Here is a 19,464-nt window from a genome sequence, read left to right on the forward strand (position 1 = left end):
TATCTAAGCTCTCGTATAGACCTCTTCGCTATTAATGAAGCTCTAGGTACTTTGAACTTTAGTCTGAACAATGGGGCAGCTTCGTATCTCAATTTATCGAGTTGCACGAACAAGTGTTGGCCCATAGTCCGGTATTTCGAAAAAGGTTTAGCCTCCGTGAGGCGCCGTGGTGCACAGTGTACGCAATGTATTATTGGGCGGTTATAACTGTCCAAGTGCGCATTGTAATGCAAGTGAGGTGGGTTCCCACAATCTATTCAAGCAAGTTTATTTTCCTTCGCCCACTAGATTTTTCTTCAGTTCTTCTCACTACAAGTTCCCGCAAACGGACACGCACAGTATGGAAGACAGCTTTTACATGCGTTGCCATGAATGCGGTTTACATTATGTATAACCTTGGTATCGTGCATGCATGACGTGGGTGCAACGAGTGGGCACTATTAACGCGATGCTCTTGGAGAGCATCCGGCTTGGTCGAGGATGCCGTGACGTCACAACCACATCATCTAGTCAAACCCCTCAGAGCGATCACGCAGTACAACAGTGATGGCGTCTTTGCACAATTTCTCATTGGTCCACAGGATCGTTACGTCACACGGAATTGAAATTCTTTAAAGCATCAGATAAGTTTTGATTTTAATAGGTCACAACATGTAAGGTAAATTAATTGCACTGATAAGATAATTGGGGTGAAATGGGAATCGAATCCCGAACGTGCAAGTCGTCAATGTGCGGACATACAAAAATAGCTTCAGCATACATAAGGTAAGATGAAGTCCAAAGTCAGACTCCGCCAGCACCACTAATGTATCGCGGGGGCTTCAGCATACAGCTATTCGCGCTCCAATATCGCGCATTTTTTAAGGCGAAAGCTTTTATGATAGGCTCATGAATGTCGACGGGATTTCTGTGTCCGCCGAGGGAGTCGAGGGAGAAATGAATTGATTGATGACATAAAGGAATTGCTGTATGAGCTAGAGAGTGAAAAAAAAAGTATTTGTGCAGAATTTAGTTGATATCGGTTAACTAGTTACTTGGTAGAACAAAAAAGAAAGTCATTAGATGTCAAAATAGCCAAGGATGTCGAAATTGTGCAAAATACGTCAAGATTGGAGAATATAAAATAGCAGAAAAGAGAATAATGAGCGAAAAAAAAAGGAAACACAGCAAAACAGAGAGAGAGAGAGAAAAAAAAAGGAGCAATTGAGTGAAAAAGCCGCAAATGAGTGCAGAGAGTCGCAGGAAAAGCTTTCGCTAAGGGAGATCTATGCCTCCAACGACTTTTTTTCTCTATTCCTGATTTCAGCATTCACGTTTCACGCTCCGTCAACGTGAAGCGAATAGGTGCAAGTAGAATAGTGGGGATACACACGTGTTACTGAGCAAGCGCAATTAGGTCGCCGCGAAAGCCCCATCGCGCTATGCCAAAACTCTAATTGCGGATCCAGAAAGACACATGAAGGAAGGGGACATCCGCAAGAGTGAAAATGTAACCACACAAAGACATAATCAATTTCACGCGACAAAAGAAAAGCAGTGACAGAAAGGTATTGCGTGTTTGCATGCACAACGGTGCTCCAGTTTGCGAAACTATATATACGTGCTCTCCAAGTTAGCACCAACGCCGGCGGGAAGGTTGTGTCATGTGAATAGCGAACTCTCCGGCATTAACTTGGACCGCAGACACCACAGGTTATATGCATGCTTGTCCCTACTCTCCTCAGTGGTCAAAATAAAACCTCGCTACAGCTATACCAACATCGAGGCTGCAAATCCCGACACTTGCGCTATTAGCGAAACTCAACTATTCCTTACGAATATAGTGCTTCTAATCTAACATGGGGTGTTATTCAGTAGGCGATAATTCAATTCCACAGAGTTAAACCCAGCTGAAATCAAGATAAGGCAACTGACTTCGACACTACACGTCCATTCGGGAGAAGGGATGACCGAGGGTCCGGAGCGGATTCCGAGGCAAAGAGAAACATAGCAACTGGACACAATAACAGAGTCCCTATTCTGAAGCGGTCATAGTCTGATGATGATGGCGATCAGTATTATGTCGTTGTTTAAATGGCGCACCATCTTGTCCCCATTTCAACCGGGAGCATTTCGCAAAAGCTGAGGTCATTCCTTTCAGAGTATGCGGAACGCCAGCGGCCCCGGCGACGCGCTCCCTATTTTCAACGTTGTCCGCGTAGCGTCACACGCGGAACCTTGGGAGAGGAGGCCAATTTGGGTGAAAGAGGCTCCCCTCTCCCCAATGGGGAAGGCGAACGAACCGGCGCGGGCCAGCGACTCGTGAGTCGACAGCGGGGAAAGTCCCGGGGATTCCCCTTTCCCTCCCCTTCTGCTGCTGCTTCTTCCCGGTTTTTCCCGATTTCTCTCGCCCGCTTTCCAAAGAGCTCGAGGATCGCTGCTCCCCGATGACCCGAAGGCAGCACACCTCAGTGGTCACGGGTGCGACTGCTGCTGCGAGGCTGTTTCCCTGCTTTTCGAAGTGTTCTATCATCACGCATTGATAACACAAATGAAATACGGAGACAATTATTATTGAATCAGTTCATTTGGGCAAGTGACATGAAGCTTTATGTAGACTCTTGTAGCCTTGCCAAGCGTCTCTTGCACTAAAAGAAGTTAAGTATGCAGATCCAACTCGCCCAGCAACGTGCTTTGCTATAGTGGATTAATTGATAAGAATATTCCTCCTTTCGCATAGTGTGGCGTTCCTTCTTATCGCTCTCCTTCACGTTTATATGACTTGCACAAAAAGTATCTACAACTTCCTCGCGGGTAGCTCGAAACGAAAATCTAACAGGGACAAGCGTCTATCATAAATCCTTATCATATTCCTTATGAGAAGGGTCCCTTTTTGCATTTTTCCTTGGAAGCATCCCGGGCACAGTGCCTGTGAGGATCTGCCTCCAATTTATCATCAGCGTTGATAAAGTCCCTTGTCCGCGCTGAGGTTCGGTGAGCTCGCTAGGTTATTCCCGCTGGAAGACGGATAGTTGATATAGACGTCAGCCTAGACATCTAAGTGATGGGCAAGCTCACTGCAGAAGCCCGGGTTTTCTCCTATTATGCTATGTCCGGCATGGTGGACCAGTGGTTAGGACGGATGCGGGATCGAATCCTGGCCGCGGAGGCCGCTTTTCGATGGAAGCGAAAAGCAAGCGCCCGTGTGCTGTGCGATGTCAGTGCACATTAAATAACTCCATGTGTTCAAAATTTCCGGAGCCTGCCATACGACGTCTCTCATAGCCTGAGTGTCTTTGAGATGTTAAACCCTATAAACTAAACCAATTCTATTATGCCAACGTCAACTGCATATCACTTACCGCAGCTCGGACCCACTGTCACTCCTACTAAGGTGATGCGGTCCTGATCTATTTGAGGACACTGTATCTGGCAAAGTAAAACAAAGCATGATCGTTGACCTAGGAAGGCAAAGCAGAGCGGTGGGTTTAGAAATTAACATGCTCAGATTTAGTGTTACTCAACAGTCTCGAAAGATATCAGCACTTCACGAGAGTTAGCTAAGCGTCGGATCTGGTGAGCGAATACGTCTACTTGGGGGAAGGCAGCAACCGTTTATACCCCTAAAATGAAATAACGAGGAGGAAGAGAAAGGTGTGGAGTGTATTTGGTATGCACTTTCGGATAGTGAATGGCACTTTACTAGTATCTCTCGGGAGGAACAGCGTTACCTTATCGGTACTTACCCATAGATTAGGCATCAGAGGTTAATTGAAAGGGATGAACAGAAATGGAGGACAGTGCAACGAGCTGTGGAAATGAAAATTATAGATGCAACATGTTGCCGACAAGAAAAGAGCAGAGAGGGAAAATGAACAAAGGTGAGTTACTGACGTATCCCAGTCGAAATTAAGAAGAAATTGGTATGGACAGTGCATGGAGGAACGGTTCCTAAAAGGCAAGCGCAGGAGGGAGCAGCATTTTAAGTAAGGTGTGCGGAAGTTGGGCAGGGATAATGTGGACAGGGCTATCTGTAGAGTTACCGGAGAGGTCTTTGTTCTGCAGTGGGCCAGTTTAGGCTGCTGTTGTTGCCTGCTATGATGATGATAGCCTTTCGACGGTCGCATTTGGTTCGATTTCCTGCATTCGTTGCGTCACCTTTCTGCAAGTAATCACAGCTTTCGTGATTCTTGTAGGCAGCGATGTCGTGTACAGTTTACGCCGTCACGTGTTTTTATTTACGAGGTGCAAGACTGTCCGCTGTTTGTGAGCAGTGCCAGTGCAATATCCCCCTTTCCTTCATCGTATTTCCCCTCTCCTATCCGGAGCGCGCTTTCGGACGCCTTCGACTTGTGGGTCATCAGCGGCGGCGGCGTCGGGGAAAGTCCCGGGGATTCCCCTCTCTCCTTCCCTGTATCGCGACTCTCCTCCTCTCCCGAGCCCGGGCCCCAGCCGGCGTGACCCGGTGGCCGCGCGCCGCGGCACAGGCGCAGGCCCACACTCGGAGACGAAGCGACGAGCGCTGATGTGTTGATGTTTTTAATTTGCCGCGATTATTAATGTTAGTCGATTTCATCACATATCCGCTCATTGTTGGTGAAATTGCTCTCGTTGGCAACAAAAAGAAAGAAAACGTAGCATCAGGAAAAACAAAACGCCTTTACAGAATTAAAGCACCGGTAGACCTGTGGGGATCAGAAACAAAAACTGACAGCTTGTCTCCTTACCCCTTCTCTAAGCCCTCTCCCCCACCCCTGCATGGAAGATTGGGAGGCCGCCTTGCAGGACCCCTGCCCAATGGCTGGTTCGCCGCGCTGTTACTGCAGCCATGGCCAACGGGCCCCTTGGACTGAGGGTCCCCCGCTGACTAAATAAAGATGTTTTGTCCTCCTTTTCCTTCTTGTCTTTTTTTTTTTTTTTTTTCGCGAGACACTAGCACAACAAAATTAATGAAGACAAATATTGTGCCAGATGCATTTTCGTTGTTTTTTTTTTTTTTTTTTGGGGGGGGGGGGGGGGTTGTGCACGTATCGCTTTGCTGCTCATAAAGCAGGTGTGCGTATATTTATGCCATTATTATTTCCAGTTAATTTCGTACCTCTCAGGTTTCCGACTAACCATACCTAGTTATATATAAAAAAAGCGGAAGACACGCACGCTAACTAACGGACGTGGATGCTAGTTCTGTTCCAACCATAACTTGAACATACTGCGCATTCGAAACATTGCACGCGTTTCACCCTACCATTATTTGATTCAGTTTACAAAAACTTTTTCGACCATAGCTTCTGGAGAGAGTAAATCTATAAAGGGGTCGACATTTCGGTTGTAAAAGCGTACAGTCCAGAACTAAAAGAGTGCATTCTGCACAGCCTGCGCCATTTGCACTGAGTGCCTCTAAAGTTCCAGACAGCGAGGAAATATGACCTTTTCGTGACTTCCGGCCAAGTCCCGAAACCTTTTTTTTTCTTCCTGTTTTGACACCTACACATAGGAGGCAGAGGAGGATAAGTCAGGCACATAGCATTGTGCATTGTCATATATTTTGAAACGCACATCTTATCGCGACATTATCTGAAGCCGCTGAAAGAAAAGGGCGCCCAAATGTGATGATACAAAAACCAAGCCAGTTCTGCCAATCAAGTTGAAACTCTAACTGCCGCTGCTATAAATATATTGTGTATTGTCTTATAGAGTGCTGCGACCTTTCCGGACGCCTCGTCTGGTAACGCCCTTTTCTGTGCTCAATACAATGCTGCGCAGACTACAGGAATCAAAGCACAAATAAATACTGGTGCCTGTCTGGATCCACGTCTGATGCGGCAGCCTGCAGATGTTTTCTCTTTCTCTTGTGTTTCGGTCTTAACGGAAAGAATAAACTAAATTGTAAAATGCTAGTAATGCGTATAAGGTGGGAGACTAATCGAATCCATATAGGAGCCAAGCATTGGAATGCACCACCAGAACAAGGAAAAATTGTCAGAAAATTTCAACTGCCTTCCAAATTATTATATGCACCCAACCAAGTTAGGAGGCTTTTCTGAAGTCAATTGTGCTTCGATGAAACTTTGGTTTGCTCCTTATAGGCTGACGTCAGAGTTCCTCGCTTAATATTGGGCCGGATACTAGCCCCGTGCATGGACTGCCAGCCTAAGTATTTCGTACAAACATTCTTTCCTCGATGAGATAACGCTTGCTTTGATATCAACTTGACGGCGGGGATAGGAATTGCGACTGGTTCTTCCGCATCTGGGTCGCGTTGTGTGTCATTGCTGAAGAGAAGAGCGAAGGGGACAATAGCGAAATGAAAGAGCTTCCGCGATGGCGTGATGCGGCTGCAGAGGCTTGCTCGGCGAATGATGCACTTTTCACAATGCACGCACGCAAAAACCGCGAGTACGGACGCTTTCAAACCTACCCCTAAAGATGGGGGCCGCATTGAGGTGCAATATGGCGCCTGTGCGCAAGAAGTGACCGTCGCCTCGGACGTTTTCCTCGCCTGCGCCGCGACGCTTTAGGAGTCGCGAACAAAGCGCCGTAGATCATACACCCCGTGCAACGACGCAGCGTGTCGATTGTGTGCCAGGAAAAATAGCCAAGAAAAGAAGGTGGGGGATGCTGAGATTGAGAGTGCCCGAATGTCCTACGTCGCCATATACGCTTTCCCAGTCACGAGATGCGGCCTATTGGTGCAAACGTGTATCCGTTTATTGCTTTAAAGAAACGGTTGTTTTATTTTTGAAGTTGCACACTTTATTGCTTGCTGCATTTTTAGTGTTGTATACTTGTGCAAAGGATATGAAATATACTGTGGGTCCGTATATATAAGTGGTGCACCGACCCGAATAATATGCAGTAGATGTAAGCTCAAAAACGAAGAGACATGGTTGAAGGGCATTAGTGAAAACAAAACAAAACAAAACACCGGGTCACCCAACCTTCCCGGCTTTCCTTATCACAGCTCCAGTGCATGATCTGGCTCTCGAATTCAGCCGATCAGCTTTGTTATTAAACGCTAATGACTAAAAACAACGTTTAGATGGTAATTAGCATTGTTTAAAAAGATTTGCCCAATGCTAAACGTTGTTTCGCGCAACGCTCTTTATTAGGATTATTATTTCTTTTTTTGTCCCTATAGAGCACTCAGGCACGTGAGTGCCATCTTGGCCTTAGGTCCAGCAGCGCAGAAACGGATGCGGAAGAACACTTGATAACGTACTGCCTCGGAGAAACTTGAAACCCATCCAATGAAAAAATCGGTAATTAACAGCCATGTTTATCGTAATGCATGCTTGGCTGTCATCAACAGAAGACGACGAATCTCATCCGCGAGCGAAAGCATCGTTAGAGAGAGAAAGCGAAAAAAAAAAAAAAAAGCAACGCAGGGAAGCGCGCTCTCTCCGGGAATCTAGGTTACGAGACGGAATCAATTTGAGAAATCTAAATCGCGCCCAAACTCTTCCTTCGGCCACAGCTGGAAGCAGACGACGCGCGACTGTTGTTTTGGTCAGTGATCATTGCTGCGATTGGCCGTTCGTTTCATCACGTGCGCCCTCCTTCCGCGTTCATTGGTTAGTTCAAACTCGTCGCCATAGCAACAACGTTTCCGAGGTCCTTCGCGGCTTTGGAGCAGACGACGCTTCGTCCCGAAACTGCTACTACTAGCTTCAGCAACGCGCCTTGTAGACAGAAATTCGAAGCTGCTCAAAGTGAAAAAGAGGCAAAGTGAAAACTAGAAACGAACTTTAGAATGGTTGAAAAGGTATGGAGGCGCGTGCCTTTTCAGGTGCGAAAAACGCAAGGTGACAGGTCTGCGACGCGCAGTTGGCGCTCTCCGGAACGGGCGCGCGAGCTTCGAGAGCAGAAGGAAGTTGCCATTTCTCTCTGTTTGTATTTTGCCTTTTAGCTTTCTGGGCTCCTCACGACTAGGTCAACACGTGATCGCCCGGCGCGACCCGGGCGGTTGCCATGGCTACCGCGTGCCGAGGAGCGGATGGGTCAAAGCGAGCAGACGACAGGGAAAACGATGGAAACGGCGACAGGGCGAGGTCGAAGGTCTACCCGCAGCCTCCACCGCTCGAAAGTCACTACACACAAAAACAGGAGACCCGATGACTTTTCAGTCTTCGGAACCAGAAAGAATATCGAGGTATACTAGCTGCATGTTCAAAACGAAGGGAAACAAAAAATCATAAAAAAGCGAAAAAAAAAAAAAGCAACTGAGCACCCGCAGGGCGCTGTCAGGACAGTTTAATTCTCTTGGAGCTTCAGAAGCCTTACCAGACAGCCCGTTATAATCTCATACAGTGAGCGCATGCACTGGTTTCGGGAGATTGCATAATATCGCTGCGAATGAGAGTATAACTTCGAAAGCGTTCTGCACCCTTGCCAGCTTCAGTTACGGAACAGTAGAAGCCTTACAACACCGTTATGATGACGTCGAGCTTACTGCGCAACCAATTTATGAAGCAGTTCAAGAAGCTTTAATGATTATTACATACTCGGTGGGCATTACCATGCATATGACATTCCGAACAGAGAAGCCCGGCCGTTACACGGCAGTGAGCTTTGATTGAAAGCAAATATTAAATGGCTACGCGCGGTGCAGTGGCTACACATATAGCAGAGAGAATATGTTGAATATAACTGAGTGCAATAATTTCCCGCTGACTCGAGAAGCACAGCATGTATTATAAGCTTTTCGTGACAGCTCATTAAAAAAAAAAAAAGAAAAAAGGAAAAAAAAAAAAAACCAGTGTGCAAGCGCGCACGCGCTTGAGCGTAAAGTGCAGCAGGGTGCTGTTTGTTCGTTGCTGTTCTTGAGGTGTTCGCAGTAGTCAGTTTAATAAGTTTGAGCGTTCTATGATTAAGACTGCACTGATGAGTTACTACGGAGACAGCAGCGCGGAAAAGCCCGCGCCGTCTTTTGTACCATTTGCTTGTGTTACTTTGGTTGCAAGCGGCAACACGAATGTCGCGTCCCGCTAACGCATTTGAACGCAACAGAAAGAAAACAAGAACCGAACCTAGCAGTTCAAACGACAAAAATGCAAATACGACAGTCCTACCGCCATCGACGCTGCGTTCTCAAGGAGCCGAGCCAAGCCAAGCCAACCCAAGTTAATAGCTTTACGTTCTTGTGCAGACTTACGGATACGTCCAGCGCCTTCGCCACCGAAGAAAATGTTCCCGGATTAGACACGTGTAGCTTATTCGAAGCGGAATAACATTGCGGTGTACTTTTTTAGAGCTCCAGACGATCTTATTAGCGCGGTTCCTGCCGCCATGCCTCGACTGCCGAGCTTGGACAATCTGGTTAGGGCCGTCGGAATTGCCGGCATTGGGATCGTGTGCAGCAGTTTTTGGTTCAAGCAATACCTCACAGACAAGATGACTGACTTGGATTACTACAAGAATGCCATGACAACGTTGCGTGGCAGCTCCGCTGCTATGAAACTCCTGGGCGAACCGGTCAAAGAGCACCGGATAGACATAGGTGACACCGCGAGCACGACGACGCGACCACACCGGGCACAGATGAAAGTAACCACGTTGTGTCTGCTACTCACTAAACGTGATTCGCTTAAAAGCAGAAACTGCATCATGCAGCGCAGGCTTATTAAGTAGCGCTTATGTGAAAGTGCGATTACAATGCGCAGTGACGCTCGAAAATCTCGTCTGTCAACAAAGTCCTGAAACTGGCAGGCATATTAACAGCAGTGAGCCATCAAAAACTTTTGCAAGCTTTTTTAAGGCTATGTTCTTGTTTCCACAACAAAGTTTCACACCAGATTTTACTAATTTCAATCGCGGTTACTTGCGCATTAGCAATTAGTTCAGGCGGCAGGATGTATAGTGCACGCATGACTTATAAACACGAGATACGTACGCTGAAAAAGAACTCTGAAGCCGTGTCAGTCTACTCCAGTGTTTGTGCTTGCTTCGTCTTACTCAAGGTGATCTGGGCTGGTCATTCAGAAAATATAGCAAATGAATAGGTGCCAATCAATAACCAGTCGTTAACTGCTGCAAAAATGTGGGAACGGATGAGCGAGTTCAGCCATCATGACAAATTGTTTGATTGAGATGTTAGTAGCAAATGCTTTCCTCCATTTTATGATGTAACAAGGCCTGTTAACTAGGTCTGTAAATTGGAATGACGTAATAGCTGACACGTGAACTCGTATGTCCCCAGGTTCCCGTCCAAGGGTCCAAGCAGAGCGGCGAGCTCTACCTGTGGGCTGAGCGGCATGCGCTCGACGTACCCTGGGAGCTACTGAGGCTCGAGCTCAGTCTGGAGCAGCACAAGGACAAGCGACTTCTAGTCTACACCAACCCCAAGTATGCCAAGGACTATGTGCAAAACTTCGACGTCGATGCAATGCCACCAATGCCTTCGGGTGTGACTGATGGTTGCCAGTCAACATCTTCGCAGTAACTTTGTTCCTATAGGTGGAATTGTGCAGCTTTTATGAGTGCACTTGTTCTCAGCTTTGAAGAATGGACATTACTACACCCCTGTCAACTTGGCTTTTGAAAGTGTCCACTAACATGAATCCTACATCGTTTAGCCCTCCTGTCTAGTTGGCCAATGTGAAAGGAGTAACGGCATTTGTAATAATTTATATAAAATAAAGGAAATAATAATGTTGAATACCGTGAACTTCTGGGCACTTTGTGTATGCATGCCTTTATCACAGCACTCTATTGACTCGTTTGTGTTTAAAAAGAACTGAAAATGATACTCTCCTGCTATAGCACTCCAGCAGTGTGTCCTGAATGAATTGGGTGGCGTCATTTATAAAATTCACTAAAATACACTATACTACCTCAGTCTGCTCCAAGACAACTGAGTGACTATGTTCCAAGAGATGTTTATTAATATCTATTTCAGAATACAAACTGCTAACATGAAGCTCAGACAGCATTAAATCACGAGCAATGGGTTTAACTTTTTTGCTGATTTCTCAAGATAGCATCTTAGTTGCTTCATTTATTTTCATCATGCCAATGAACGCCGAACTTGCTAAAGAAGTTGATAGTTTAAAAATTTAAATGACAGAGCTGTGGAACAGCCTCTCCATGTTTAATGACCTTTGTGAGCAAATGAAAACGTAGCAAGCGTCTCTTGTAAAGGAAGACAAAGACCTGAATCGTTCAAATGCGCAACTGGCAAAGAGAGTATCTGAACTAGAGCAGTACTTACGCATGAATAACATCGAGATCAAGGAGTCCCTGTTATACAGGGGGAGGACTGTTCCACTATTCTTCAGTGTATTGGCAAAAAGATTGACTGCCCTGTTACTGTCACTGACATAGATACTGTGCACAGAGTACCTGCTAAAGATGGACAGAACATAATTGCTCGTTTTTGCAACCGCACAAAGAATGCCGAGTTCAGAGGCAAGGAAAGCACGGCTCACGTCTACCGAAATCGGAATCAAAGTTGGCGGCGATGGAAGCATTACCGATCCCCCTATCTACATAAATGATCATCTGACACCTGAAAACAAACATCTTTTCGGACGGGTGCAAGCACTGAAAAAGGATGAAAATTCCTCTGGGTCGACAACTGCCGCATCAAAGATAGGGCAACTACTGATAGCACAGTGTATCGCATGGCCAGTGAGGATGATCTTGCCATCTTCACCTAGAAAAAGAAAACAAGGCACTGTTATCATCCGATGGCCATGGCGCTACACACGCTAGACAAATTTCAGCATCTCCTCCACGCATGCGCTCCATCACCTAATTCAGTTATCCATTTCAACATACGTAGTCTGTCTAAACATTATGATAACCTTGTCAATTTTTTAACCATCTCGAATCATAACTTTTCCCTTGTATGCCTTTCTGAAACATGGTTGTCATCTAACGGAGAAAAATTATTTGCTTTACCAGGCTTCAGAGCGGAATATAGCCATCGTACAGAAGATCGCCATGGCGGTTCAGCCATATACATATCTAAATTCTTAACTTACAGATGACGCCTTGATATCGCTTTCCTTACTAATAAATGCGAGTCTGTGTGGAAAGAGCTGGACAAGTCTTTTCTTCCATCTAACAAACGTACCATAATTGGATCTATTTATCGCTCTCAATCTTCATCCTACTAGATTTTTGCCTTGAACTCGACGGCATTCTTAACTTGCTTAGCCTCGAAAATAGTAACATAATTATTATGGGCGACATTAATGTAGACATCACAAATACATCTGCTGCCAATGCTCTGAATATACAAAATGCATTTTTAGCCATGGTTTAGAATCTTTAATTGACACACCTACACGGTGCGCAGCTCTTGGCCCGCACACACTCATTGATCACGTTTTATCTAACCTTCTCTCACCTCACACTGCAGGGGTAGTTCACTTCAATATAACCGGCCATTACCCCATTTTTTTACTACTTGAAAGTGTCATCATAAAGAAGTCTAATATCTGCAACTCATACTCATTTCACTCCGACCGGTTTATTAACATCGTATCTCATATAGATTGGACAGCTATCACCAGTTAACCGTGTGTTGAAATTGCTTTTAAAAACTTATGCGGTACAATAACTAAAAATATTAATGCTTGCACATCCATATCTTCAGTTCAGCGTTGGTATTCTGTGCCCAGAAATCCTTGGATAACAAATGGACTGCTGCGGTCTATTCGCAGAAAAGATAACCTTCATAAAAAATTCAAACGACAGCCATTTAACTTTTCCCTCAAAAACCGCTTTTGCGCATATTCGCAAACACTCTCTGCACTACTTAAAAAAGCCAAACGGGAATACTATGGAAAAGAGATTATTAAAAATGGAAATAACAATGCGAAAAATTGGCAGCTCATAAAATCTTTTCTGCACATAGACTGCCAGCAACCAATTACAAACGAATTCCATGACGGTAATAAGACATTAACTGATCCATTGGACATAGTCAACGTGTTTAATATATTTTTTTCAAATGCCCGCCCAATGCAAGCTTCAGTTTCCTATAATACTTTGTGCTGCCCATATTCATTTCATTTGTACCCCACGTCATCCGAAGAAATCATAACCACAATCTCTTCCTTAAAGAATACTGGGTCAGGCTTAGATCAGATCCATCCATCTAAGATTAAACTTGTGGCGCGACAGCTCTCTTTTGTGCTCGCTAACCTTATTAATAAAATGTTTAACAGGCGTTTTTCCTGTAGCGCTAAAGAGGGGCAGAGTAGTACCGGATTTTAAGAAAGGAGACCGCAATAATATGTCCAACTATCGGCCAATAACTATTTTGCTCTTTTTTAGCAAGCTCATAGAGAAACTTTTGGTTTGGTTCGGTTTGTGGGGTTTAACGTCCCAAAGCGACTGAGGCTATGAGAGATGCCGTAGTGGAGGACTTTGGAAATTTCGACCACCTGGGGATCTTTAACGTGTGCTGACATCGCACAGCACGCGGACGCCTCTTCGCTTCGCCTCCATCGAAACGCAACCGCCGAGGTCGGGTTCGAACCCGGGTATTCTTGACAGTAGTCGGGCGTCTTACCATTGCACCACCCCAGAAACTTTTGGTTAATCGTTTAATAAAGTACTTCACAAAGTTTAATCTCTGAACTCCCCACCAGTTTGGATTTCGTCCCAATTATTCAACAGAGCTTGCGCTATTAGAACTAACTGACGCTATAAAAAAATCAATAGACCAAGGACTTTGGGCGGGAGCAGTTTTTATAGACTTTACTAAAGCTTTTGATACAATTAACCACACCATACTTTCTTCCAAACTGGAGTCTTTGGGAATCTGCGGCCCAGCATTAACATTCATACGCGGTTATTTTACTGACAGAATTCAAATAGTAAAGTTTGCCGACCTTTTATCTCAGCCAGTATCTATTAACCAAGGTGTGCCACAGGGTTCAATTTTAGGACCACTGCTTTTCTTAATATACATTAATAATCTGCCTAGTTATTTCACCAAATCTAACTGCATTCTATATGCCGATGACACTACATTATATACTAGCGACAGAAGCATAAATGACCTGATCACAACATTGAATGCTGGACTTGCAATTCTAGTTCATTGGTGTCAAGATAATCAGCTTGAAATTAATCCCCAAAAAACACAGTTTATGGTCTTTCATTTGCATAATAAACAACCGATTAATATTGCTCCGCATTATTTGGATAACCACAAATTCCACTCTCTAAATGTACTACATTTCTTGGCATCCTACTAGACGAAAATTTAAAATTTAACATGCACACTGAATCATTATGCAAAAAAGTTGCCTTTGGCATTAGGGTGCTTCTTCGAACACGTCATTACTTTCAGCCCCATATTCTTCGGACGCTTTATTTCGCATTTGTTCACAGTCACTTAACCTACTGCATATCAACCTGGGGAACTACATATCTCACTCATATGTCAAGCATCCGTCATTTACAAAACTGCAATTCGGATACTTACCTTTTCCCCGTCCACTGCCTCAGCTGCCCCTATATATCGAAATCTTAATATCCTCCCTTTACTGAGTCTGCTCCACCTAAGATTAGCCACATTTATATACAGCGCTCGCAATGGTGACATTGCCATTACTGCGCTTCCGTCATTTTTCAAAAACGACAATTTGCTATTTCCCGGAGTTAACACTAATTATAGCAAACAAACCCTTTTGTTTTCAGCTATAACTCTATGAAATTCACTACCCTCATATGTTAAAACGGTTCGGTCGTATAGGCTCTTCACTAATAACACGAAAACATTTTTATTAACGAAGTAATTATAACCACACAGTTATGTTTTTCTTTTTTTTATGTATTGTTGTTCATGTTGTTCATGGATTTTAACATATTTTAATGTTCAATTTCTGCCATATTTGTGAATTTGCTTTAAGCATTTTTTTATAGGAGGTCCCCCTGAGAGCTTAGCTTTGGGACCTCCTTCTGTACCAAATAAATCATACTAATTTGTGTAATACATTTCTGAAAATAAAAAAAACCTGAAAAAAAACCTGAATTAGCTGTAGTCTTAAACAGTCAGTATCTATAGTTTTGCAGAAATAATTCGCTAGGGTAGAAAAGAAGCTTTGTGAAACTATCACAACACATGTGGTTTCCTAGTCCCTCTTGTTTATCCTTGACACTGTACTTTTACAGTGCCTTTCCCTTACATTTCTCACCTATTCATTTAAGCCATCAGCATTAGGCTGCTTGTCACTGTGTCATCAGTAATGATAACTGATAACTATTAATAATGTTATTTCAAAGCGAATAATTTTAAAGGGGGACAGTGGAGGTTGGAAGAAGTATGGACACAATTGTCATTTTTGTTGTCTTGGAAAGACTGACAGCAAGTTACATAATCCACGATTGAAGGACAAGAAAAGTGCCCTTTTCGTCCCTTATCAGGAAGATAGCCACATCTTCCTTTTCCTAATTAACTACCAGGTGGTTTGTGGGGCTTTAACATCCCAAAGCGACTCAGGCTATGAGAGACGCTGTAGTGGAGTACTCCGGAAATTTCGACCACTTGGGGTTCTTTGACGTGCACTGACATCCATCGAAGAGTGGCCGCAGCAGCCAGGATTAGATCCCGCATCCTTGGGCACAGTAGTCGAGCGCCATAACCACTGCGCCACCCTGGCAGCGCTGCCTGTGATCACAAAAGATGCCACCACTTTACTTGATAGCATTTCTTTTCTGGGTGAATTTGACAGTGGTCAGGTGGTTTCTCAACAGTGGCTATTTCCTCGGTGGAACTGTGGGAGCTAAGGACCGACACAAATCCCGAATCACTTTTTCATGCTAGGTTGCAGATACAATGTCATCAATTCCCGCTAGTTAGAACGTCAATTTTTGCAAGTTAGAAAATGAAAATTTGAAGCTTTTTACTGCTGAGAAAAAAGTGCAACGCTGTATGTTACATGTTCCTGAAAATGACGGGCCTTGATGCAAGTCAGAAGGTGGAATTATTGGCCATGGACATTCGAGCTACGAGATGTGGTACTGTGACGCTCGCCACAGAACCTCATGTTTAGAAAGTTTTAGACCGACGGCACTGAGGTGTTCAACATAAACAGCTTAGCACTTGGTAAACACATGTGCATAATAAATCATTATGGAGCACAAAGAAAAGTCCACTAGATGATGGTCAATTTGAACAGTTTTTGTGCTTTCAAGGTTCTAACCTCCCTGGCCAATAAGGACAAATGTTTAAAAAAGAGTGCTTTTGTGATCCTATTAACACACTGATTACATACTGATTAACACCCTATTAACACAGTGATGGCATGACAGTGAGCATTGCAGACTATAATGGCTGCATCTTGACAGTACTCACCTGAGGTGCTAAGACATAGAGGCTAAAGAAAAGGCTCTAAATTAGGTTGAGGACAATGGGACAAGCTACGAAAAGGAAAATGATGGGCGTAGCATTAAGAGACATGGGTAGAGCAGGTAGCATCATGGGATAAATGACTTAATGACATTCCAGTCGAAATTAAAAACAAGAAGTAGGCAGTGCAAGTAATCTCGGGGCAAGATAGCTGAAGGTTCCTTTGGGTAATGGAGTGGATTTCAAGAGAGGAGGGATAGAGCAGTAGCAGCAGAGTCAGATAAGTGGATAAGATAAGGAAGGGTGTGGTGATAAGGTGGTCTTGGCTATCTCGGGATAGGGACTGGAAATCATAGAAAGAAGGTTGTTGTCTTGCAAATGTACAAAGACAAATGACGGGTGCCACAACTGTTGGCTGAGGTTCTGAAGTTTCTTCACGCATTCTAAACCTTTGCACGGATGTCGGTGTCTACATCCACTTGCCACGGCTTATGCATAGATGCTGAAAATGCGAACGCAGACACATTGTGATCAGTATCTGAACGCAGTAATGGTTTGGTTTGGTTTGTGAGATTTGACGTCCCAAAGTGACTTAGGCTATGAGAGATGCCGTAGTGGAGAGCTCCGGAAATTTCGACCGCCTGGGGGGTTCTATAACGTGCACTGACATCGCACAGCACACGGGCACCTGGCTTTTCACCTCCATCAGAAAGCGGCCGCGGTGGCCGAGATTCGGTCCCGCATTCTTGGGCACAGAAGTCACATCAGGGCCAGAAAATGTCAGACCACCAGCACATGTTCAATCATTTGTTTAATTCGTTACTAAGCCTAACTTGCACAACAAAATTCATGAGCACAACCTTATGGCATTCACGCTTTCATACACACACACATACCGTATGACACCAAGTGTTTGCTGCGTACACACACACACACACTCGCACAACAATGCACATACACACAAGCAGATGCCACACAGCTGCTAAGAAGCACCTTGGCCGCACAGATCTGTTTTGGCTTGGAAAGCTGACCTAGGTGTACTCCGTGCATGCCAAAGTCACTCCAATGCCCTGTTGACCACAGCTTCCGACACCTCCTTAGACACCTGGAACACACAAAGCAACAAAGGAATACATACAAGGAGCCAGAATGTGGATATTTACAAAAGCATACACTTTATGTTAACCCTCACTCTAACCAAAAAAGCTGCAGAGGGGCAACAACAAACATCATTAGGATGTGTTGCCCATTGCCAGTGCTTACAGTCAGTCAATGCATTCGTATGTACAAAACCAAGCCCCTTTTTCTCATATCACATGTTTACTACACACGGAGGAAAAACACGAATTATTCTGATGTTGCCACGGGGAAAGTGGGGAGGTGCCTGAAGTAGGAAGCAGTGGGGGTGTGGGGGCAATGCCTGCATTTGTATTGGCTTCATTCTTGTCTTGCTATTGGGAAACGTTAAAAAAAAAATTAGGAGGGACATTAGCGACTAAAGTAGTGAAAGGTGAAAGCCTGTGTGCTGCACTGTGATATGCAACTAGTAGTAAGTAGTAATTAACGAATGTAATTAATTAACAAATCAGTCATCAAGTAGGTGATTAATCAAGGACAATTAATTCACTATTCATTGATTAGTTAATTACTTGATCAGTCTTAATTATTAGTGACTGATCATTGATTGCCATACGGCCATATAAGGCACGCATTCGCGCATACCCTGGTGGTGCTCTGTCATTAGTCGAGACCTCTATGACGTCATCCCACCTTGGCCAATCAGGGCCGCCGCAAAAAGCAGACACATTTTGTCCACGACAGCATGAGCTATTAAAGGCTTTCGCCTTAAAAAGCGATACAAATACATGTCAAAGAGTACACCACCATTGATCAGCGCTGATTACACTACTACCAGGTTATTAACAAGTCCTGCTTTCAGCTGTTGAGCCTACACTGTGAAGCTTTCTTTACTTGCAGGTGTCCAGTTTTTGACAGCAACCTTTCAGTCAAGACTTCCTAGTCCCCTCACTCAAGCCACGACAGATATCCAGTGCCGTCATGTGACCAGAGTGGAGTCTTCATGTGACAGTCGTGCATAAAATGCGAGGCGCCATTCCTAGCCTCATCTAGAGCCTTAAAGGAATGGAAACGTTAAATTTTACCTAGGGTGCTTTTGCTTTTGAGGAATTAAAAAAAAAAAAAAGATTGTGCATTTCGTTGTTTGCATTTTGTGAACTGGTTTACTTCTTTTAAATTGTCTTGTGTAAGCATGTACTGTACATAAGATGTCTGTTCTTGCCCCTTTGCTAGGCTCTCGGTTTAGAGTGGCAGTATTGTTAAATAAAATAAATAAGTAAAAATAAACTTTTTCAGCAGTCAGTGAATAAATTATTGAAATGTTTTAAAATCCGTACCGAATGATGGCCATGATGTCACAAGTGAGTATGAGATAATATAATGCATGCAAAAGCTGCAATTTATTTGCTACTTACTAGCTCTTAGATTGAACCGCTCCAGAAGATGAAATCACAGCGACTAGATCAAGAACTATTATAATGCAGTTATGCGCATCACACGATCTCACACTCACTACTGACATCACAATCACCGTTTGGCTGCTGGAACTTAAACTACAACTGCATGGAATTCAGGTCTGAATTATTTATTAAGTTAGGTAAGTTTCACTGATTCATAATCAAAAATGCTTTATGCAAAATTATAAAGCAAGAAATATGCTAAGAAATATTTGGTGACTCACTTCAAGCACAACCCTGCCGGGTTTTTGAAAATTTCAAACTGGCTATTACATCACTCTTCCCAGACCTTCCTGCATCAATCCCAACAAATAGTTACAGCTCGTGATATTATGCAAGCGAAGTTTCCCACAAAAATTGTGCTAATAGAGGCCACAAAAGTGGACACTCTAAATGAATTGCAGTGAAACAAATCACCACCCAGCACCCAAATCAGGCACAAAGAATTAAAAGACCCGGGAAAACCTACTGTGAAAGCATCTATAAAATGCGTGGCGGCAAAATGGAACTCCTAGGGTTGCCACTATCCACCTTCCGGTTGAAAATATTTTCTCCCCTGGTTACTGTGAGGCTTCACCCGCAGGAATGCAAGGCCACAGAAAGTTTTTGAAAACAGTAATTAATAATGCAGTTACAGCCAATGCA

General features: G+C 44.1%; 2 protein-coding genes across 3 annotated transcripts in view; one reads left to right on the forward strand and one right to left on the reverse strand.

Moving 5' to 3' along the window:
- Window positions 1–9,098: 9,098 nt before the first annotated feature.
- On the forward strand, window positions 9,099–18,632 carry LOC146181130 (uncharacterized). 2 transcript variants are annotated; one of them, XM_084576270.1, is made up of 3 exons: window positions 9,099–9,522; window positions 10,175–10,320; window positions 18,263–18,632. In XM_084576270.1, the coding sequence occupies exons 1-3, from the start codon at window positions 9,265–9,267 to the stop codon at window positions 18,303–18,305; spliced, it is 447 nt and encodes a 148-aa protein (XP_084432396.1). In that variant the 5' UTR covers window positions 9,099–9,264; the 3' UTR covers window positions 18,306–18,632. The 2 variants fall into 2 exon arrangements, with proteins under 2 accessions (XP_084432396.1, XP_084432395.1); XM_084576269.1 differs by lacking the exon at window positions 18,263–18,632 and having other exon boundaries at window positions 9,103–9,522; window positions 10,175–14,955.
- TBC1d7 (TBC1 domain family member 7) overlaps window positions 17,080–19,464 on the reverse strand; it is a 37,399-nt gene continuing 35,014 nt past the window's right edge. The window contains exon 6 of the mRNA XM_084576268.1: window positions 17,080–17,390. Within this exon, the coding sequence (XP_084432394.1) occupies window positions 17,343–17,390 (48 nt within the window). The 3' untranslated portion in view covers window positions 17,080–17,342. The remainder of the gene's footprint in view (window positions 17,391–19,464) is intronic.

This window comes from Amblyomma maculatum, chromosome 8, assembly GCF_055883805.1.
Source record: "Amblyomma maculatum isolate TAMU_Amacu chromosome 8, ASM5588380v1, whole genome shotgun sequence".
NCBI lineage: Eukaryota > Metazoa > Arthropoda > Arachnida > Ixodida > Ixodidae > Amblyomma > Amblyomma maculatum.

Excerpts from the sequence above, each read along its gene's own strand:
- LOC146181130 (XM_084576269.1), top strand. The coding sequence starts at position 9,265 with ATGCCTCGACTGCCGAGCTTGGACAATCTGGTTAGGGCCGTCGGAATT. Across the intron at positions 9,523-10,174 it reads CACACCGGGCACAGATGAAA|GTTCCCGTCCAAGGGTCCAA; the intron begins GTAACCACGTTG and ends GTATGTCCCCAG.